The 23,367-nt window shown below is 44.7% G+C and overlaps 1 protein-coding gene across 1 annotated transcript in view; it reads right to left on the bottom strand.

Annotated features, from left to right (window-relative positions):
- DPP6 (dipeptidyl peptidase like 6) overlaps nucleotides 1-23,367 on the bottom strand; it is a 298,726-nt gene that overhangs the window by 10,488 nt on the left and 264,871 nt on the right. The window contains exons 17-19 of the mRNA XM_006018553.3: nucleotides 17,027-17,074; nucleotides 7,321-7,419; nucleotides 4,619-4,688 (exon numbers count right to left, since the gene is read on the bottom strand). Coding sequence (XP_006018615.1) covers nucleotides 4,619-4,688; nucleotides 7,321-7,419; nucleotides 17,027-17,074 — 217 coding nt within the window. The remainder of the gene's footprint in view (nucleotides 1-4,618; nucleotides 4,689-7,320; nucleotides 7,420-17,026; nucleotides 17,075-23,367) is intronic.

Here is a 23,367-nt window from a genome sequence, read left to right as displayed (position 1 = left end):
CATGCCCATACCCCGCTGTGCTGCTCCTCACTTCGTCACATTGCAAGCTCCCCCCCAAATGCTGCAAATGAACCAGCAGTGCCGCACCAGCACCCCCACACCACATGGGCCTGGGCTCCCTCAGTCCCACAGACTCGGAGGACTGTGGACTCGTATCTATAGATGGGGTTGTCACTTGTTTGGTGCCACTATTGTTTCAAATAGGCAGAACAGAAAGGCAAATTAAAGGAGAAAAACAGATGATCAGACAAAGGACTTCAAAACCTGTCCGGTTCTCGCTGCAGTGAGTGGGTGCAGTGCCCAAATGAATGGGGGCTCCCCTAAGCCTGCAAGGCAAAGCAGAGACACCATGCACTCTCATGTCCTTAACCCAGCTGTTTTTTCTGGTGTCCAACCATACAGTTTTCTCTGCCAGATTAGGTCCTTGCATTACATTGCCTGCTCTCTGAAGCAGTCTCAGTCTTACAAACGTCATGAGAAATACACAGGATCACATGAACCAGCAACCACAACTAAGCTGAACATTTTCTTCAACTCTGTTGTTCCAAGCAGAAAAAAGAGGAAATGGCTGCCAGGGGAAAAGACGTTGTTCAGTTTGTGCTAAATGATTAGGGGGTCCCGGCACTTGTACCCACTTCAGCTATGTTTGTGAGTTCCCAGAGACAGGAGGAAAAAAAAGCCTGTCGCATTTTTAATGTGCGTGTGACTTTAGTTGTTTGCATTGACTCAACAAACGACCAGACACATCCAGGTTCAGAGGCAGCCTAATCAAGTGTTGTTAGCTTGATGAGTACCAATCTTTCTCAAGCACTTGTATAATGAAGTACATTTTCTGCAAGATAATTTGGTGATGTAACGGCATGTTTATTGCAGTGGTTTTGCCCTTCGTCAAGGGAAGCTGCAGGCAGGATGGTATTTTGGTATTCAGCAGCAATTGCCTTCTTCATTCCTCAATCTGTACTTGAAAGTACAGCTAATCAGTATGACACAGGAAAGCCATGGAAGACCTATGAAGATTTTTCCAAATTCATCTAATACTTCCCCTTGATTCTTTAGGCATTTTTGGAAAATCTCAGGTTTATGATCATCCCCTTCAAAAATGGATGGCAGGCTTTTGCAAAAACTTAGCAGCAAAAGCTGTCCAAGTACAGGCCACTGACTGATACTCTGCAGGAGAAGGGATACAATGTGATGGTGCAAGCGCAGGACACTGGGGCACTTGGAGAATGTGACTTGAGCAACCAGGATATCCTGAAAGCCTGTAGGGTACTCTGTTGCTAGTCAAAGTGGGTTAGACATTGCTGTTTCTAGAACCAAAGGGCAGGGCAACTATATGTGAAGTTATTGTGCAAGCAGCTCATTATAGACAGTAAGTACTTTAAAGGTGCTAACAGAAGTAATGGTTTGTCATGTGATTGGGCCCCTGAAATGCTCTACATCCATGCAGTGACAGAAGTGCATGGCTGCAGAGCACTTTAAAAATGCTCGATCATGTGACAATCTAAACCCTCATTATATGAGGGTTCAGATGAAGGTACTCCAGAGCAGAGCCTTTCATTAACATCTGCCAGTGCATGCCAGGAGTGGGGCTGAAGAAGCCCAGCCCTGTCCCCAGTGCTCCCTTCAGAATGGGAGGGGGAGAAGGCAGGGAGGGAGTCTCTTCTGGGGTTTGCCCAGCCTGCATTAAAGGGTGGCACGGGTTGATCCACCCACTGCACTCTACAGAGCAGGCTGGGCAAACCCCAGACTGGGCTCCCTCGGCCCTTTCCCCTTCCCATTCTGAAGACAGCATGGGAGCTGGGAAGGGAGAGGGGTGGGGCTAGGGGAGAGCAGCTGCAGACACACAGTCACTCCAAAATGTAGCTTGATTCATCCCCCAACCCCAACAAAAATATCTGTTGGGTTCAGGGGACTGCTGTAACTCCAGGCGCTTCCTGCAAAGCGCTATGAGTTGCAGCAGGGTGCTGCACATCTAATTTGCTCCCAGTGTTTTTAAGTTGCCAGTACAGTCTAGAAGGAAGACAACACATCTTGCAATGCAGCATTTGAACATGGGTGGGCTCAGCCAGTCCTGTCAAGAGAATTCTAAGAAATTATAATATTACCATAGCTAGGTGTGCGTGAACTGGCCTGAAAGAGGGTGCAAAAATGACAGTCACCCCTGTTGGCCTGGCAACTGTCATTGCCCAGGACCTAAACACATCCTAGTTATGCCTCCTAATTGAGGATTCATGCCAGGGAGGTGGGATGGGGCAGATACAGGTTACAAAAAATGACTCCTGCACTTAATTGCATTGCTGAGAAAAACTGAGTTTGCAATGTTCTGCTGGGTTTAAAGCAAATGCTTGGTAAGGCTCTGTCCATTTTTGCCCAGGGCAATTTAAAGGGTTTATGGATATGTTTGAAAAAACTGCTGACTAGTTTGGAAGAGTGGAGTGGAGCTGACATTATTTATTATATGTGGTGGAGAGCTGATAGAAGTTGTTCAGAGAAAGCCCTATCTGAAGCCCTACCTGAAGATCTTTTAAGGAAATCCCTTGTTTCTACTCCTTCTGCTCTGCACTTCTTTCCTGGTCTCACTGAAAATAGCAGCAGGTGGTAAATGTGAACTACTTGCTGAAATTTCTCTTGATGAATTCTCTGAAAGGCAGCCCACTGTTTTAAGGCTTCTTTGTAAACCTGGAATAGCTTGATGTTAAGATGTTTGAGTTTCCTTTAATTCTGAGAGTGTGTCTATGCTGCAGCACTGGTGTGTCTGAGGAGGGTGCTCTCAACATGTCCTGCCCACCCACTTGTAACCAAACTGAGAAGTGCACCTTGGACATTTCCTTGTGGCTACTCTCAAGACCACGGTCTCCACAGTGCTTGAAACCAGCTACAAGGGATGGCCCCAGCATGTGTGAGTAGGTATGTGTGGTTGGGTGCTTGAGAACATGTTTCCCTAGGCATGCTGGTGATGAGATGCAGCAAACCCTAAAGGTCCTTGATATGGGAGACCTGGTTTAATCCCTTCCTCCACCTTATTTGGGTTCAAATCAGGTGGAGAAATGGCTCAAATGTGCGTCCTCCCAGCTCTCAGGAGGGTGAATGACACTGGATGACACTGGATGACATATTCTAGGGTGGTCTCTCTCAATCTCTCCTATAGAAGCTGTCCCACTTTCATATCTAAAAAGCAGAGATCAGTATCTGACTCTCCCATATTCAAACACCAACCACTCAATTAGAGTCAATTGTTATTATTTTCCCTTCCCTTTCCCTATCTTCAGTGACTATTTAATTATGAATGTAAAGCAGATCAGGATCTACAGGAGAGATGGAGAGAGCTATAATTCAGAATCCCCTATAGTCAACAGATATGGGCACCTTCCTAAGAGCTGCAAAATGTAGGCCTGAGACCATATTCCAAATGTGGCAGAGGTTGGATTTGAATCTGGGTCTAGAAGGCAAGCACTTCACTAAGCAGATGAAGTTTAACACTTCCAAGTGCAAGGTGCTCTATCTGGGGGCAAACAACTCTCAACATACAGACAGGCTCGGTGGTGACAGCTTGACTTGCACCATGGCCGAAAGGGACCTGGGGGTAATGACTGACCATCGCATGAACATGAACCATCAGTGCGAGGCGGTGGTCAGCAGGGCAAACAACATGCTGGCATGCATCAACCGATGCATCTCATATAAAACCAAGGAAGTGATAGTCCCACTGTACTCAGCACTGGTGAGACCACAGTTGGAGTACTGTGTCCAATTCTGGATGCCGCACTTCAAGGAGGACATGGAAAAACTTGAGAGGGTCCAGAGAAGAGCCACCTGTATGATCAGGGACTTGCAAGACAAGCCATACAAGAAAAGGCTGAGGGACCTGGGCCTCTTTAGCCTAAAGAAGAGAAGGTTGAGAGGGGCTTGATAGTGTCTTACCGCTATATCAGAGGAGTGCATCAGGAGCTTGGTGAACAACTGTTCACTAGGACACCCCTGGGGAAGACCAGGACCAATGGATACAAACTCCTGGAAGGCTGCTTCAGACTTAATACCAGGAAAAACTCCTTCACAGTCAGGGTGTCCAGACTGTAGAATAAACTCCCTCCAGAGGTGGTGCAGTCACCTACCCTGGAGGTTTTCTAGAGGAGACTGAACAGTCACCTCGCTGGAGTCACCTAACCCCAGTTGTCTTCCTGCCTAGAGCGGGGGGGCTGGACCCGATGATCTGCAAGGTCCCTTCCAGCCCCTAACCATCTACGAATATATGAACTAGGATACAGGGTGTAAAGTGAGAGGACTGATAACACTCCCCTCTGTCTGTGCTTTGAGGGTGCCTACCAGCTGTTGCCCTGCACATAAGCTGGATGGAAGAATGCACTGACTATACATCTTGAGGAACCTTAGCCTTGTGGTTGGCCAAGCATCTCAACACTATCAAGACCCAGGCAGTGTTGCAGTGCCCATGCCCAGGAGCAGCAATTTATGTACCTGTAGAATGTCATTGCCGCTAAGGGGGCTGAGGATCTAAATGGTGGACTGAAACTTTGTTGGAAAAAAGGGGGCTCTGGTGTTGGTGGAGGATTCTAGGCACTAGTGTACTCTAGCTAAAGAAAAAAAGAGAAAGAAAACTTACACAACCAGTAGCAAAGGGTAGTGCACAGTGTCTGCAAAGGTTGCCGGTTTTAAGATTTGCAATGGCAGTCCTAGGCAAAAGCAACAGATAATAAAATAGTTTTAGTACGGAAATGTCAACATAACTATAATAGATTTTTATGGTGTTATAGTCGTATAACAGGAATAAAATTACATTTCATAAGATACTCTGATAAATAACATTCTAGAAAGATATGTGTTGTCAAGAATACGGCTCTCGTTGTAATAACCACGGTGACAAGAAATTTAAAATTAGAGTGCAGTGTGACCTGTTCAGTCAGGCATCACTTATACAACATGCAATTAATACCTAGCAAAAAGCTATAATTTTCCCTTTAGGCAGCTGGATGAATGACATAGCCAAGAATCAATACTATTGGGTGGTGGGGGAGGGAGGAAGGAGTGAAAAAGGATCGTTTAAGAGGAAGCAGGCTATAAATGCCAAATAAAACGTAGTCGATGGCATGGAAGATTTTCTTGCTTTAGGGGTTTAAAGACAGTTACAGGATTTCCCTTGTAATCCTAAATTTCAGGGGTCCAATTTTGAGCTCGCTTACTCTGGTATAATATAAATCAGGAGGTAACTCAATTGATGTCAATGAAGTTACACTGGTGTCAAATTAGTGTAAGAAAGAGGTGAGTTAGCTCCAAGTTGTGCTACGGCACTTGCCAGAACTTTAACTGCAGCTATATGCTCTTCTTGGCCACACGCTGGTATGAGAATATACTTTCACGTCAACACTTTCTATATTCACAAAAGCTCATTTGTTTTCAAAACATTAACTACAGTCCAGATGACCGAAGGCGCAGCAATTAAATCAGTATCAGCACCAGTTTCAATAGAATTAATACACAGATTAACCACCAGGTTTAAGTGGTCTGTTTTGCAGTCATTTTCTGACACTCAGTCTAATTAGTTATTCCATCTGAATGCTAATGGACTGCAAACTGGATTGATGGAAAAGACAGCTCCTTGATTTTAAAGACACATAACCATGGCAGGCGCTGTTCTGGGTCCCATTCAGCCTTTTGGGCAGATTGTGGGAAACGCGGCGAGGGAACACGAAAACATCCACATGGTTATTGTCTACTCGTATTACACAAATGCCCGTGTGCACGCATACGTATGTGTACACACAGTGAGCCAGAGCAGACAACATTTGCCGTTAAGAATTTTAGCAACAAGTCTTGAATTGTTTGGAATAAATGCAAACTATAATCAGGAGATGGTTCAAGCAACCTGGATAGAGCTGGTTGTTGTCAGTGTTATATCCCTGCTCCCAGCGCTGCTCAGCTCCCAGCTGTCCCCAGGCCCAGGCAGTGGGGAGCTCTCTGTCCCCTCAGCCTTGCTGCTGCTAGCGCAGCATGTCAGCTTCTGCTCCCTTCCCATGCTTGGGGAGAGCCAGGAGCTGAGCAGCGCTACAGTTGCAGTCAGCTCCCTCCCCTGTTGCCTAAGCTGAGCGGGAGCAAATTGTACCCTATCAGCATCTACACATGCACTACTGCACAGTAGCTAATGCGCCATTAATCTAGTGCCTGTATTTGTCGGTACTAGTAAATGGCGCATTAGCCTAATTTACTGTGCAGTAAGTCCTGTGCGTGTGTAGATGCTGATGCTTTGCTGTGCATTAGATTAGTCTAATACACAGTAAAGCATTTTGTGTAGGTGCACCCAGTAACACCCTCTCCAGCATACCTTATAGCTTACTGTCATTCCATATCATATCTGAAGGGATGTATTATATTACTCTGCCTACACTAGTCCTCAATTACTCCAATCACAAGGAAAATGTTAATGGCCACATTTTCAGACCTGCCTTCTTGGTTGCTTCTTCAGAATTGTCAAGTATCTGCAGAGAGGAGGATTGCTGGGAACCATTAAACATTTGGGAGAATCTGAATGAGGGTTTTTTGCACATACGCGCGTGTAACAAAACATGCTCTTACAAATGCTGCAGGTGCAGGAAAGGAAGCTGGTAGGGAATATTTGGACTTTTAGGACCTAACTACATCTACTTGGTATATTTGCTGGTATCTTTGCTCCCATCCTTTACTTTTCCCCCTCTTTTGCAGATAGATGTGGAGAGAATACTTAATTAAGAAGTGGCACCAAAAAAAAAAAAAGATGCTAATTTAAACAGCTCTAAGACTCATTCTTCTCTATTGCTCATGCTTTTGCCTTTAAACTTTTGTTTCTCTTCCAATTTCTAACACTTCGTGTGGTTTTCATGGAAAAGTTTTCATTATTGAGACTGAAAGTCTTTACCACGGCTGTTTCCCCATTGGTGATTACTGCTCAAATTCACTGCAATTTACTGCTTTGTAGTAAGAGGCTGCTGCACTTGGAGCTAAAAAACACATGCAACATACCGTTTCAAACTTATCTTCAATAATAAACAGGCCTGGCTGGAGAGACTGCCTCTTGCATTAGAGGCAGATCCACACCATGTCATTTCCCAGTGTGTTTTTTTTTCTTAAAAGATAAAAGTTATATTTATCTTTTTTCCTTCTGTCTGTTCTCATAATGACTTCCTTCTACACAGAGTGTACGGACGCAGAGCTGCCCAAAGTGGCTGCCTTAATTGAGAACCAAAGTCATTTTTTCCCCTGCCAATCTAGTTCAGATGACTGTACCGTTTCAGAGCAATAACATTAAAAAAGAGGACAGACACACAGACTTACTGTAATCATCTATCTTGATTTCCATGTACTCTACTTTAGGCATTTGCCTATCACTTACAGCCAACTGCACATTTTCATTCACCTCCAGCTCAAAGATTTCTGAAAGAAAAAGGATGAAAACAACACAGATGTAGCAGTTCATGGACATAGCCTCTTAACATTTTATGTAAGCCCTTCATGTTTGCAATGCAAATTTCTTTTAGATGCACACAGTCCTCACAAAAGCCTGTGATGTGAGATGCACAGTTAAAATGCAGAGGTTACTTTGTACCCTTCTAAAACCTACATCAGATCCAGAGATGTTCATTATCATCCATGGACCAGATGAAGTTCTGGTGTAAACTGGCATCCACTGAAACTCATGAGGTACTGCACTGAGACCAGCTGAGGATCTAGCCTTCAAAATCAAGTTGCTGTAGCAGGGTTTCAGTCTTGGACAAAACAAAGACAGAGACAACAATGAGAAGGGTGGAATCCGTGGATTTTAAAAGCTCACTCTGGAGCTCACACTGAATGGGAAAAGAGGATATTTTTCTTCAGTGCACAAATGTACATTTGTTCAGATTTTCACTCTAGAGGAAAATATTCTGTTGGCGAGTTCTCCAGGCATGGGGAATCAATAGTTAGCAGTCAGCAGTCTCTAAATAGAGCATCATCCACTGTCCACAGCACAGCTTTGCAAATCATAGCTAAGCTGTCTTTCCATTTTAAAATCATCCTTAGCCTTACTCTACAGACACGCACAAAGACCAACATGAAGGGATGCTGCATGCGTTGTGGAATAATTTTGCTGCTAAAAAGACTAAACCCTAGGTTTTGGAAAATATCCGAGTATCTCCGTTATGGATGTCCTACTTGCAGCACCCGGGAGAGAGGCCGCCCAGCTCCCGCCACCTCTCACGGGATGCTCGGGTGCTAGATAGTGGTGTGGCTCTACCCTGCAGGCATGCCAGGCAGTTACCTAGGGGGACACATTCCTTTCAGCTGTTTCGCTGCCTCCTGTTGAGCTGTCCCTTCCTCCAGAAAGATGCTCACCAGGTGCCACCTCCTTCCCTCCCGCCCAGGCTGCAGCTGAATGCTGATCAGCTGAGCCGTTTCCTGCTGGGCAGCAACCTCAGTCCTATTATTATGGAGCCTATTACGCTAAAGATAGTCTCCAGCTGGCCCCTAGCTCCCAGGCAGTAGGCCAGCAGCTATGTTCCTCCTTTCCGAACAGTGTTACAACTGATCTGGAGCAGCTCTTGTGCTCAGCCGAGCGGCCGACTGCTCGGCAGAGCTCGGAGGGATGCCCAGCAGCAGTGTGCGGTAGGGGGAGAGGAAGCCAGGGCAGCGTGCAGTCCAGGTTCTGCTCTTGACATCTCTGGTAAGACTCACTATCTTTTTCCCTCTCCTTGAGGGAAGTCCTACTTTTCCCCGTAACTTGCAAGGGCTGGATAGATCTAACCATAGCCACACTTTGGGATCTTGATGGTACCTTCCTGGTCTGGGAGCTTGCAGCTTGTCAGGGTCAGTCCAGAAAAACAAAGTCTCTGCAGGGATGCTATCAAATGAGCAGGTATCAGCACCAACACATCTCCAACCAAGTACTTGCCTGGTCCTGGCTTCCTTTATGTCCATCCAGCTGTAACTCCCTAATTCCTAGATGCTGTGGTAGAGGCCTCAAAACAGATTAAAAAAGGGACTGTAGTGAATTCATCTGCTTGAGTCTAAAATGTAGATGCTCAAAATCACTGCCCGGGTGCTTCCTAACCCCAAAGTTGCATAACCTCCATAGGTACCTCAATTTTCAGCATGACGTTGAACACCTGTGTAGATGATTGATATTTTCCCTGTCTGCATATCCAGAAGTGCCTCCAGCTTAACAGGTCTGCACAGCTCAGTGCCTACCTGAAGACTTAGTCCAATCTGGATGCAGAAACCAGGCATGATTCCCCCGGGGAAAAGTTCCACCTTCCCCTCTTGAAGGGCCTATTGATCCTGTAGGGCTTCTTGGAACATGCAACCAATTGGGCTCTGCAAAAATGTAGTGACCAACATCACTTTGAAAATACAGGCTTGGGAGAGGCAGTGGTAGTGCTACCAGTCTCAGCCCCAGCTCAGTGATTTGATTAGTATATTCTTCCAGGATGTGGTAGACCCTGCTTTGATTCCTATCTCTGCCAAACCCACCCTTCAGCTATAACCACCTGGCTTTACGCTAGGTTTTATCCTGGGTAAGGGCCCTCTCTAACCCTCTTCTCTACATGCCAGGAGAATTAAAATTCACGAGGCGAGTGGCAGAAAGCAAGTACTAAATGACTGCGCAGTAACACCCGAGCAGTCCGCCGCACATGTAGACGTGCCCAGAGTCATGCCACCTCTTGCTTTCTCTCTCTGGTCCAGCGAGTCACGCTCTTATGCAAAATGGAAGAGCTTTTACAGGAAATTTGGAAAATTTCTCCCCATTAGCACCAAACGATCCTGAGTCAAGTGTCTAGTCAGCTGAGGGTTTGAACCCCCTCAGACAGAAAGAAAAATAAACTGCACCTCCCACATGCTGGGGAAATACTCTAACCACTGAGATATTGTATAATAGGGGACACCTGCCACCCTTGGAAAGAGGGACTCCTGCTGTGTTTGTGAAGCGCCCGTTTTCCGGAGAACACTCGGGGATGTTAATCCAGAGTGACCGGAAATGATTCCTAGTAGGGTGGAGTGAGGAGCCTGAGCCCCGGGAAGGGGTGGATTTAAGGCACAATCCCGTCCTCACTCTTTTTCTATTCGCTAGCTCTGGGCAGCTCCCCGCTTGGCAGACTGGCTTTTGTGTCTCTCATTCTCACCCTTCACAGGACTCATATAGGAAGCAGAGGTAATCAACTCAGCTATCGAGGCCAGGCACCTAAAAAGTTAGGTATCGCAGAGCTCAGCATTGGACCTGGCCCCTAGTGCCGGAGCTCTGACACAAGATCCCTTCTCGACAGAGAGGCAGTTCACTCCTCCCCTCCCTTCTGTGATATACGGACTCTGACAAGGGAAGGTCGGGTTCGGTGGCTTTGAGTCTGAGGCAGGTTTCTTCTGCTTGCCTGGAGGCATTAGCCTCCATCTACAAGGACATCTTCCACAGGACCCATCCTTCAGTTCACCCTAACGCAATCCCTCTTAAAATCAAATCTGGGTTTGCCAACACCTTCAGTGTCTTTCAGCTGAGGATCAGACCCAAATGTTTTTCTTCTTTGGGATGATTATAAATATGCCATATTTAATATCAAAGTCCAGATATAATATGGAACCTCCCAATGCTAAATTACACATTAAATTCGGTGACACTTATAGTTGCACACTGTTGTATCCTCTCCGCCCACAAAAATAATACTATAAGTAGTTCGTGCTCATGTCCTGACTCATATTTATCTGTGCCACTATTCAATGACTATAAAAGCAGGCACGACACAAAAACATGCTTTTCCAGTGATTTAATGCATTTCACAGATCTTTCAGCGAGTGGCTATATCGGTTCAAAGACTATTCAACTTGTTTCTGAAAAGCCTGCCTCATCTCTATTGAAATCGTAACCCCCACAAAAGCTCCAAAGCAACAGACTATTAAGTTTAGTTAAATATTAGGATTCTCATTTAATTATGGCCCACACAACTAGCTTTATCAGCAGAAAGAGGTCTGCCACACAGGGGAGTTCAGTAAAGCCATTTTATTTGTTCATATAATTGCATCCAGAGAAAGGCAGAAACAGAGTAGAGGAAATAAGAAAAGACTGGCATATCTCCTAAAGGACCCTCTTTTCTGCTTTAGGGCCATAGGGAACCCTAGCCTGTGAAGTACAAATGGTCATTGCTTAATTAAATGTAAGCATGCTATAATAGTCAGTGCAACTCACTATTATCAGATGATTGCAGAATACCGAGACAAACTCCCTTTATGGAGTAATGCCTTAAAATTAAATAAATACATTCAGTAACATCCAACTGCCATCATTACCTCCTTTATTCAAAAGCAACAAAATGCTGGAAAATGAGGGACCAGGGGAAATGCTAATCAAATGCAAAAATCAGATATTTTAGTACAGAGGATGAGTTTTGTGTGTGCCTGCATCTAATTATCCATGCAGCAAATACTATCACTCCCCAAGTGCACTACAGCTCTGGCATGTTTTATACCCCTTACTCTAAGCATTTTATTTGCTTTTAATATTCTATGGTTGCTCTTATAAGAGACACCTCAGAGTCATTTATAATAATATACACAGGCGTACAATTCTCTGCCATTGCCATTGCAATTCTCTTTTCTGTACGTGGTGTTTTGAGGAAAAACAAACTTCTTGGTGTCAAAGGAAAAGGGGGAAGCTAAGATCAGGAGCACTCATTAGAGAAGAGCTCATATAATTCCTCCCATCCTTAAAATCACAGTTCACCAAGTTAACAAAGCACACGACTGGGGAAAGGGTTTCTGGCAGCCTTTCAGACCAGGATGAAAAATTGAGCCAGTAGAAGCATAAAGGGTATTCTGGTGAACTTTAGCAGCCTAAGTACCAGAAAGACATTCAACCTGTCTCTGCACTAGGGGCCCCCAAACTCAATATATGCCTAAAGGCATTAGGTGCCTCCTTTTGGACTGTAAAGTTCCCCTAAGCACCTAGACTGTGGCTCTGGGATGCCCATTTCAAGCACTTTCTTTAGGCTCTTTTGTGATTCAAACTGGTGCAGAGAGGTGCCCAGCCTCTGCTTATGTCCCATAACAGGTCCCAGCTATATGTAAGGAAAAACCTGCCATGTCTAGCAACCCTCTGGAACGCAGCCTGGACCTTGTCATCTCATACACAGGCTGCTGATGCAGGCAGGGGGTGCAGACAGCCACCATACAAGGCACATGGGGCCACTAGGATCAGGCAAGGTTCAGGCATACCATGGGAGAATCAGAGACAAGATGCCCAAGAGGAAGACAATGAAAAATACCTGGCAGAGTTTGCCTGGCTCTGAGTGGACTGCTTGCCATGACACAGGCAGGGCCGTATGGATGCATAACACTACTCACTACATATACATTACTCCAGTCCTCACCCTCTCATTGTGTGCTCTGCTCCAGCTGACCAAGCAGAGCACCACGGCACACCCTCAGAAGGTGCGGTCCCGGCTTGCTGCATCCTTCACCACCTAGCCATGCTATATGGCTGAGGGGGGAAGCATGTCAGAAAGGGGATGAGGAGCTGACAGAAGACAACAAGGAGGAACCGAAGCCCAAAAAGAAAGAAGGGGAAGGCTGCAGAGCCAGAGGGTCATAATTCAACCCCAGAGAAGACTCAGAGAAGAGCTCAGGTATCCAAGCACTTTGCTGCTCTTGCTCGTTGGGCAGGGGAAGAAGGAGGATATGGCTGGAACATACGATTTTTGGCTCGTGCTCCTTGTTCCTGTCGCCTGCGTGGAAATAATGGAAAGCCAAACTTGAGGCGAGTGCAAAATACCTTTCAGTTTATAAACAAAATGTCCTAGCTGGGCAGTGACTCCCCACAAATACACAGGCCAAATAGAAAGGACTGAGGAAAGAAAAGGGGCAGTTTTGGCTTAGGCTTACTAGCCTAAATGGAACAAAAAGGTAGCTTTTTCTGCAGGAATGGTGAAGGAAACCTGACTGTAAGAGATCAGATCTGGTATGCCTTTCCATAGGCAGGGGCGGCTCTGTCCTGGCCCTGGGGACTTGATCCAATGATCATCTGATCCGTGGGATTGGGCAAGAGGCAGCCCCAGGTCTGGAGCATGCGTCACACGTTCACTTTGAAGCGGGATACAAACCATTCAAGGAGGTGTTTAAATCTTTCTGGCTGGTTTGCCATTTTATCCCACCATAAATTGTTTGCACGTGTGGCATGTTACAATTTGTGTCCATAACATGATAAATGTAACCTCTGGCAGGGGCATTTTCCTTCCTTACCCATAAAGCCCCTTGCAGGAAGAAGTGATCTGGTGCTACCATTGCTCGCTGTGCTTGTGTCCACATGTTTCCATACAGGATGCTTCAGCGCTAACAGCATCATTTAGCTCTTATACAGCACTTCTAATCCATAAATTTCAAAGCTCTTTACAACACAGGTAAGCATCACTATCCCCATTTTCCAGAAGGGGAAATCAAGGCATAGAGAAGCAATATTATGTGGCCCAAGGTCACCCAGCAGACCAGGAGCCAGAGCCAGGAGAAGAATGAAGGTGTCCTGGTCCAATGTTGTATCCATTGCATTTCACTGCATTAAGCATTTTTGTCAAGGATTTCATTTTTGTCTCACAGACACAACCTCTCCCAGGGACACTGCTGACTTCTGTTCACCTCACTTATGAGAATTTGTCCATGAAGAACAATTTGAATTTAAAAAGGGAAACTGGAGGGGGTGGCCAGCTGGACATTATGGTGAAACGTACAGCACATCTTCTCTGACAGCATCCAAACTGAAGCCTGCTCTGTTACTTGGTATTTGTAAGTCACCCACAAAAGCTGCATTAGGTCTCAAATCTGACTTACGTTGCACTTTGATTGACCCATTTTTGCATTTCTATTCAACTGTGCCTAGGCAAGCACTGGCCTTTATTTGTTGCTTCCTCAAACATCCCTGAACATCTAAAGTACTCATCTTCTCTAACTCTAATTTTGCATCAACATAATTGCATTCCTATAGGAGATTTAAAAAAATTCAGATAAACATCTGTGGCAGTACATTGCAGGTTGTTTCTGTGCAAGGCTCTTCTATACAGGGGGAGGCAAGGAGATAGATCATGAACAAGGAGAATGCAGAGAGCAGCATGCAAGAAGTCATGTATTTTGGAACTGGGAGCTTTTCTTTAACACTGATACTATGTAGGCCCCAATTCTGTTTTTAATAGGAGATGGAGCAAGGGGTGAGAGTAGATTTCATAGACATTAGGGCAGAACGGACCTCATAAGATCATTGGGTCCAGCCCCCTGCCCAAGGGGCAGGAAGTCAGCTAGGGTCAAAGGATCCTGGCAAGATAAGCGTCCAGCTGTTTCTTAAAAGTATCCAGAGTAGGTGCCTGCACCACCTCTGGGGGGAGCTTATTCCAGGCCCTGGGGGCTCAAACTAACAAAGTTTTTCCTTATGTCCAGCCCAAAACAGTCTTGCAGGAGTTTGCGACCATTGGACCTCGTCATCCCTTGGGGCGCTCTGGTGAGCAGGTGTTCCCCCAGATCCTGATGCACACCCCGATGTACTTATAGGTGGCCACCAGGTCCCCCCTGAGCCTGTGCTTCTCCAGGCTGAAGAGTCCTATGGCTCTCAACCTCTCTTCATAAGACCTGTTCTCTTGCCCTCTGATCATGAGCCTCTTCTAGCCTGTTCTATGATTTTATGGTTTATCTGACGGATAGGGTCCATGAAGCAATGTTAGATTGTTTAAAATGTAGAGGCTTGTTATTATTAGGAAACGATATTGCTGGCTACTCAGCCTCTTTCATACTATTCCTATGCTTGGAAAAATCTGCCCCCTTTCTCTGTGGTGACCTCTTCCCTTCCACTTCACTAAAGCAGGGATGTCAAACATATGGCCCGTGGAGGGGGGTCATCTGGCCTGTGAGGCTGTTCGTGGACCAGATGATCCACTTCCAGATTCAGCCCAGGGGCTACTGGAGCAATTGTGTTAGTGTGGCTCAGGAACCCCAGGGGTTGACACTGCCCCCACTCCCCCCTTTCTCTGTGGTGACCTCTTCCCTTCCACTTCACTAAAGCAGGGATGTCAAACATATGGCCCGTGGAGGGGGGTCATCTGGCCTGTGAGGCTGTTCGTGGACCAGATGATCCACTTCCAGATTCAGCCCAGGGGCTACTGGAGCAATTGTGTTAGTGTGGCTCAGGAACCCCAGGGGTTGACACTGCCCCCACTCCCCTCCCCTCCCCTCCCCTCCCCTCTCCCTGCTCCGTGGATTCACCGTGAATTCGTTTTTGTCACCACTAGCACCTCTTTTGGGAAGCCCGCTCATGATTGCTGCTTGGGTCTGCCCACGCTCCTGCATTATGGTGTCAACCTACCAAGGAGGGACTGTAATGCGAGTGAGTCTAATTGTAAATACTCAGTGAAAGGAACTGGCCTTCTTGCTTTGTGTGTATAAAGATCTTGGCGCATTTAAAGGGAAGTTACACTTATCAGAGGGGCAGAGTGAGGTACTGCCCAACATGGACATCCTTTATCAAAATGCTCTTTCAGCTGAGAATCAGCCCTGTTCCTCAGCGGGGGATCCCTTGGGATTCTCTCACGGCAGAAACAGAGGGGTGGGTGGTAAAAGGTAGCACCCACACTTATCAATGAAGGGGTCAAGAAAACGTTGACTCCCAGAAATGCTACACTAATTTTGGAGGTTCACCAAATCTATCCCAAGAACTGCGTTACTCTCTTCTAGCCTCTGACAGCTTCGTGGGGGCTGGACTATCTTTCCTTTCCCTAGCAGTTAAACTAGCTAGGACTATCTCTGCAAGATTTCAGCATTAGTTCATGTTAATAGACCCATCCCACATTTCAATGGTGTTAATGAGAATTCATTACCCTGGCAACACTCCTGAAAAAGTGGCAAGTATCACCATAATTTCTTGCATACAGCATGTCCTCAGAATAAAACAGGCACCTTGTTTTTGAGAAGCAGAATGAAGGGGGGAAAAGATATTTCCTTGCACTAAGCAACTGAGTACAAGCAGCCCAAGTGGGGCTGGAGTTTGGTGGGCAGCTCCAGTGGATTTTCACAAGGATGTGGGCCCCAAACTGACCTTTGTGCCTTTGAAAATCCCCTACCTCAGTAATACTTACTATTTGAAAGCAGAGAGACAGCATGATGACAAATCTGATTGCCATTTGTGACCATGCTCCATATCCTGATTATTTCTCTCATGGATTTGGCTCACAGTGTTAAAGCTGAAGTGTTTCCCGTAGAGCCGGTGGTATAGCAGTATGGCCCATGGAGACTACAGTCACTAAAAAGTGATGCTCTTTCTTTCTTGGGGTGTTTCAAACAATGGGATACACTTACAGGCAAGATAAGCATGGCCTGCTTGGACTTCTAGCCTCCGTGGGTTATTCTTCTACACCAATCTGCTGTTATTACTTATTTTTTTGTATTATGATGGTGCCTATCAGTAATCAGGACTCCACTGTGGTAGGTGCTGTACAAATGCTTAATGAAGGCCACAAAGAAGTTACAGTATAGGCTTCAAAAGGATGCAAGAGGTAGATGAAACAAGATGGGAGAGCGGAGGAGGAGAGAATATTAAAACATGCATATCTAGCAGTAGTGAGCTTTACTCCTAGCTCACTGCCAGCCTAGCAGGCTGTTCCACTTACTAAAAATTAGTTGTGGCACGTTAGCTGCTGCCAGCTAGTCCATGCTGCCCACACTTTGGCAAAGTCTGGGCTACACCAAGGTAAGTTTCCGGAAGAATGGCAATATCTTTGAATGGACCAAGTGTCTATTTGGGAGGGATATAGGCAAACTTTCAGGTAGTGAGTACCCTTCACGCTACTTGTTATCCAAAAGTTTGCATATATCCTTCCCAACTCTATAGCTGGCCCATGGAAAGACAGGACCTACAAAAATCCTTGCCTCTAGCATTTTTCCTGGATCATCAAGGCTACCACATCACTGCAATACTACCAAAGAACAGTGACATTTTATCACATTGCCTTGTGTCTTTTCTTTAACGTGTTACAAAGCTCAGCCTGTTACTTACTTTCTGTATCTGTTGTGTTGTGAACAGTCACTATGGGAACTCTTGGACCTTGAAGAAAAAGAGAAAAAAGGCATTTGATGAAAAATGCACAAGTGCAGATATGTGTGTACAAATATGTTTATACAGATGAACTTGCTTTTGAATTTCTTGAAGCTAGAGACCGCTGAGAATTACATTTCATGGAAGAGCAATCACAAGAAAATCACCCAGGTATTAGTAGCAGTCTATGAGTAAATGACAGATCTGTAAACTCCCAGATGTGTGAGGTTTCAAAGCCCTTTCCCAGTGGGCTGCTAAATGCATCTCTCTCTAATTTGTAAACATTATAATTAGCACAAACACAATTAAAATACCTTGCTTTTTAGATTATTCTAATGACACACAGACATCATTACACAAAGCATTTACATTTTATATGCCCTAGATAATAGTTGCTGTTACAGAGACACTACATAACCCAGCCCGATCTCCTCCTATTTATTTGGTTCCAATAATAAAAAAGATCACCAGCTTCATCCTCCATGTGTGATATCTGGCTACTGAGATCAGCCAATTTTGCAAAGAGGATTTTGACCCTGATTCTTATTCTTCTGTTGTAGCAGCAATACTGAGCACGCATAAATACATGGTGTCCTCAGGTGCTGTAGAAATTGTGGCAAGTGCACTACACACTTGCAAAATGTGGGCAGCAGCTAAGTGAAAGAATTTAACCATTGCTTGGCAGGAGAACTGAAATTAAGGACCAAACCCTGCCATTGTTGCTGAAGGTAGCATGTGGAAGGTAGGTATGTAGGTAGAAGAGGGATGGGTGGAAAGGTGGGATCTGCCAGTCCATGCTGGGAGTTCAATGAGACAGACGGGTATGCTGTCACTGATGTGTTGATGTCGATGGGGGAAAAGCTCACTGATGGTCACATAGTGTCATCCAAACCCCAGAGATTTTGGTTGACTTGTTCTTTTCTTCTCCCAGTGGTGCAGACATAGGGAGCAGTAACGAAGAGGGCACCTGGCCACACTCCCAGCCAACTATGTGGTGGAAGGAAAGCAAGGTGCTCCTGGCACAGGTTTCCATCCTGAGCTGCTGGCTCCAGTGCCAGGCTTATCGCCAATGCAGCTCCTTTCTCTGCAGCCAATGCAAGCTCATATCTTAGAGGCAGGGCTTTGCTCTGAGCAAGCATAGCATGGATTTCCCACACAAACTGTGACTGTTATGTGGATGGGTTGACAGCAGAAACTGCAACATTTAAAGTCAACTGCTTAGGAAATGGAAGAAGGCTGGTCAGAAACCTTTTCTCCTCCCTCCCTTAAAGGTGGCACTGGAGGAGTCTCAGAAAGCCTGGTGCCTGTCTGCCGTGCCCCTGTGTTGCCTTGACCAACAGAACGTGGAAAGTGAGCTCAAAGCCTCTGCAAAGGGCTTCATCCTGAGAGGTGGCAAATGTTCACACCCATTGCCACCCATGCACTTAAACCCAGGCGTAGTTTTCAGTGCTTCCGTCAGCTCATTCAAATGAACTAACTTCAATTTGCAATGCTCATCTCTTTTCAGGACCAAGGCCTGAACCATGGTCCTGGTTAAGAAACTAAATCCATATGACAGTGCTGTTATTTTGCTTGGGAGTATTGCCCCCCTGCTTCTCTGCGCTGGAGTGGCCCAGGGGTGGGTGTCACCAGGAGAGGCCCGGGGAGAATGGTAGGAGAGGCTCAGGTGGGGGGAAGAGGGGGCTGCCAGGGATTCAGAGTTACTATGTAGGTACAAGGCCCCTCTTCTCCTACAGACCACACAATTTCTTTAAGGATTGTAGGTGCTTTATGCAGGGAGTAAGTCCTGACCAAGCCCAGTGACATGATGCAAGAGAAACTCCATGAGAGGGAAGGTGCAGAGGAGTCCTGGCTCCTATCCCCTTATAGTGAGGGCAGAAAGGGGTGTGTAAATGGGCTGGGGTTAGTTTGATGCTGTGCAGGTGGGCTTTGCTCCCTTGGGAGCCCTTCAGCCAGTCCTTGTAACAAAAGGCAGTAATTCTTGGTCCAAACAAATAAAACAGCAGAGCAAGCCATCAGCCTTTCTCTAGGCAACAGATCCCAACACACTTTCCAGGCACCTGATATTCAGATAACCCTTAGTACCTGCCTTTTGCAGGTACTTTAAGCACCCAAGGTTACCAGTCACTTTCCCAAACCTGGACCGCAGGTTTTTGTAGACCCACTGGCAACTTTTCCACTAAATTTTAGGTTTACAAAAAAAGGGGGGGGGATGAGGGGGAGGGCTTTGTTCTAAACAGAATAGAAACTCAAACATTTTCCCAGAAAACTATGTGGTGAAGTCTATATTGGAAAATGTCTACTGGTCTAGGTCCAAAGCATAGCAGCAATCTCCTTCAGGAGAAGCTGTTCATACTGTCAGAGAAAGTACTTTGGCTGGTATAACTTAACCCAGTTCAGTGAACAAAATGAGCTACAGCAGGAAAAGCAATTTTATGGTTGTTTATGTTTCTGGCTACGTCATCAAAAAATCATGCCTTTTACTGACTTTGCTGTAGTGACAAAAGTGCTTCATTTAGCGCGGACCTGGGAAAATTAAAAAAAAAAAATTCATTTCCTTGAAAAATTTAAATACAAAACATTCCCCATTTTTCACCAGCTCTAGTTTTTTAACCATGTAAGATGTGCTGCCCTTAGTGGATACAGTGAATACTAGTTTTTATTTTGTTGAGGATGATTGCACTTGTCTGCATGTACAGAAGGAGAGGAAGTAACAGCCAGGAATGACATATTTTCTTCCCAGTACACAAAGAATCGATTGGGTCAGATTCTCATCTCCGTTCTACTCATGTAAATCTTAGGTGACTGTTTCATATGCAGTGGATTTATCCAGATGTATGCCATCATGACGAAGGTGAGAAGCTGACTAGGTCTCCTTCAGACAGAAAACATCTTGCGAGCAAGTTCATACCATTCTTCTTTCCAGACAGGTTTGCCATTTGTGCATTGCTAATCTACATGGAGGCAGAATAGGTTTCTTCATTGTGCTATTTGACTGAGGTGGCAGTTCTGATTTTCATTTTCTGTTAATAGAGAATTTCGTACATTAGCAATGCAATTCCTTTATCCTCTGTTTGTTAAATGGTTTTAGATAGAAACTGAATCATCAAAGAGAATAGACACAGAAGAGTAATTTTTTTTCTTGCAGATAATTGGCTGAGTAGACAGAGTCGGTTTCTAATGAATGGTAAATATTACTTAAGAGGGTGAAAGAGCTTTTCAGCTGCTTATATACAACAATGCACTAAATATATTTATAAAGCTATTCACCACTTCCCCATCAATCCCAGAATGAAAGCTTCTGGAAGGAAATGAACAAAGTACTATTCAGAAATTGTCTGGTTACATTTCCAAGGAACACAAAGGAAATTTTTCGATTGACTTCAATGGGAGCATAGCTAATATAGTAAATATTACAAAGAAGGTAATTTAAAAAGACAATGTATAAAAGCCTTTTATATTCTGATTTCTTTTTTTATTCCTCTTTGTGCTAACACTGAAAAAAGGTGAAGAGGTAAAAAAAAAAAAAAAAAAAAAAAAAAAAAAAAAAAAAAAAATCAGAAAAATCCCATTATATATTACTTTTCTTTGGCCTCTTTCCCATTTTCCTCCCCCCAAAAAATTGTAGAAAACTAAACAAAGTTCCCAAGATAGGTTGTCATAAGTTTCAGGACAAATGGTCACAGTACTCTTAGTAGAGTTATCTGCAGGGATCCTGGTTTGCTCTGATAAAAAAATCCCCAATTTTCAGATTTAAAAAAGTAACCCAAAATCCACATTTTTCCATGATTAAAATGAAACACTGCTAATATATGTATACATATTAGTGGTGTTTCATATATATATTAGTGGTGTTTCATATATATATAGTGGTGTTTCACCTTAACTATAGAAAAATGATACTTTTTAAAATCTGAACGTGGGGGACTTTTTTTTAATCAAAGAAAACTAGGATCCCTGGTTATCAGATGAATTTAGGAGATTGTTCCCGACCATTTTAGTTGAACATTTCAACAATTTCATATTTCAATATTTCATATATTTGCATGTTGCAAATATGTTGTTTTAATGCTCACTTTTAAAGTTGTGCCAACTAGTTGAAATGTTAACCTACTTCAACCTGGGGACATCTGAAGAAGCAAACTGCCTTTTAGCACACACCACATACCCGATGCCTAATGCTTGCCATTGTGAGAATGAAATTCCTGACATTTCTTTGGACTAATTCATTAGCAGCTTCCTCCTACTTCAGTTTTTTAAGCTCAGGCTGATGTGACAGTTGCACTGCACTCACCATCTGCTGAACGCCGTTCGCTGTCACTTGCAGATTGAACAGCAAAACCCAATTTGTTCAGTGAAATGTTCAGAGATGACAGAAGCGGAGCTAGGCTTTGCTTCCCACTCTACTTGCTCTCCGGAGTCTTTTCCCACACAAGTTTGATGGGACTCCCGAGTTTTCACACGTTCTTTTCCCCCTGCTTTTAAAATAAATACTGATGCCATTATGAGTTGGTCTGCCTACCCCGCGATACACCTTTGCTACACACTACACGAGGGCCAGATGTGATCGCAGGAAAGAAGATGAACAAAGAGGAAACCAGAGGGTAAATAGGAAGTTGGGTCTTCATGTTGCAGCAGAGTCTGCTCCTCACTTGTCTCAACTGGAAGCCAAAATATCCTGGGCCCTGGCAAATGCCTCCCTACCACTGTGTCATCCAGTTGGTGGGGGTCCCCATGGGTCGAGATTTGGTGGCAGGGGGCGAAGTGGCAGCATAAATTGCCAGAGCTGGATCTGGTGTGCCTGGCTGCTCTGAGGCCAGGTCTGGCACGCTGGCCCACACCATGTGCTCCTAGGCAATACTGGAATGAACAAGGCTGTAGAAATCCATTGTTACAGGAATAAGATTTCAATTAATAAAGCTAACAATTTGGCTTTATCAAAGAGGCTTTGATTCAGATGCTAAATTTCTGTCATTTTTCATGCAGGAAGTAGCATTAAGCTACATCACTGTAACGACAGGGGCAAATTTAACATAAATAAAGTACCGGCAACATCTGAAAATAAATAGGAACACCATAACTGAGCAATCTGATGAGAAATAGGTTAGTGGCCATGGCACAGCATCAATTTTTTAAGTACATTTCATCTGCATTTCCAATGGGGAGTTCTGCTTAAAAATGACAGAAAGGGACAGCCCTACATATTTTGGTGACAAGCAATGGATGGTCAAATTAAAAATGGAAAGTCACATTCTATCTCTTGCCACATCCTTGACCAAAACCCTGGCCACATCTTCAAGCCTAAAACTTGTCAGTGAGTTTCCAAAGTATTGCTGGGATTTCCCTGATTGGAGTCGCAGGGAGGGATTATGACAGTCATAACTTAAAAGTAAACCAGCAGCCACCAAAAAAAAAAAAATTGTGAAAGCAAAGTCATTAAAAATATCTAAAATAATAATAATAAAAAAGTCAAAGACGCTGCTCATCTTATTCTTCTCATCTCTATTCTCAAAGGCTTCAATGTGGCAGATAATTTCAGACCAGAAGCTAAATTCACAGTGTGTAAACAATGAAAATTCAAACGGCGTCTGCCAGTGCCACCAGTGTCTCTCTTAAGCACTGATGAATGATTTAAGAAGAGCAGCTGCAAGCAGTGTGAACCGAGAGGGGCCGGCTCTGCAGAAGGGAGATAATTGGCAGCAGCCAGCTCTGTGTGCAGATTCCAGATCTCTTTATTTGCTAAGCCATGAATTATGTATGCATCCGGCATGCAGGTCGTGCGCAGGGGTGATATTATCAAACTAATAAATAAAGACGTGGGGAGTTCTCTGAACCGCTGCTTATAATTAAAATATTTGTCCCCTCCGTAGCATTTCCAAGCTGATGCCACAGACGGATGTTCAGGACATTTGCTTTCACAGCCTTGTTATCACCAACTTCAAACAGTGATTGGTGCTGCTATTGCCCTCCCCAAGGCTCTTCATTTTTCAATCCAATCTTTATGTCTTTTTATGTCATTCATCTAATAATAAAATGATCTACTATTCCAACTTGTTCATAGGAAGCTTGTTGTGCTGCTTGCTTCTGTTTCCCTTAAACTAGCAGCAGCTTTTTTGCTTGCTGCACGGAAGTGCAGACACAACTGCTGCTGAGATGGTCTAAAATGTAATAAAAGGTCTGGAGGACAAGCTGAGCAAGGGAAAATTAAATGAGCCCTGGCTTTGATTATGTGCAGGGACTAGCCCCATTGATCAGTGAACTGGTCTCACAATCAGGGTCACTGGAAAAATGAAGGTATTTGG

Source organism: Alligator sinensis, unplaced genomic scaffold (assembly GCF_000455745.1).
Source record: "Alligator sinensis unplaced genomic scaffold, ASM45574v1 scaffold601_1, whole genome shotgun sequence".
Classification (NCBI taxonomy): domain Eukaryota; kingdom Metazoa; phylum Chordata; order Crocodylia; family Alligatoridae; genus Alligator; species Alligator sinensis.
This window is presented reverse-complemented; position numbering and strand designations above follow the sequence as displayed.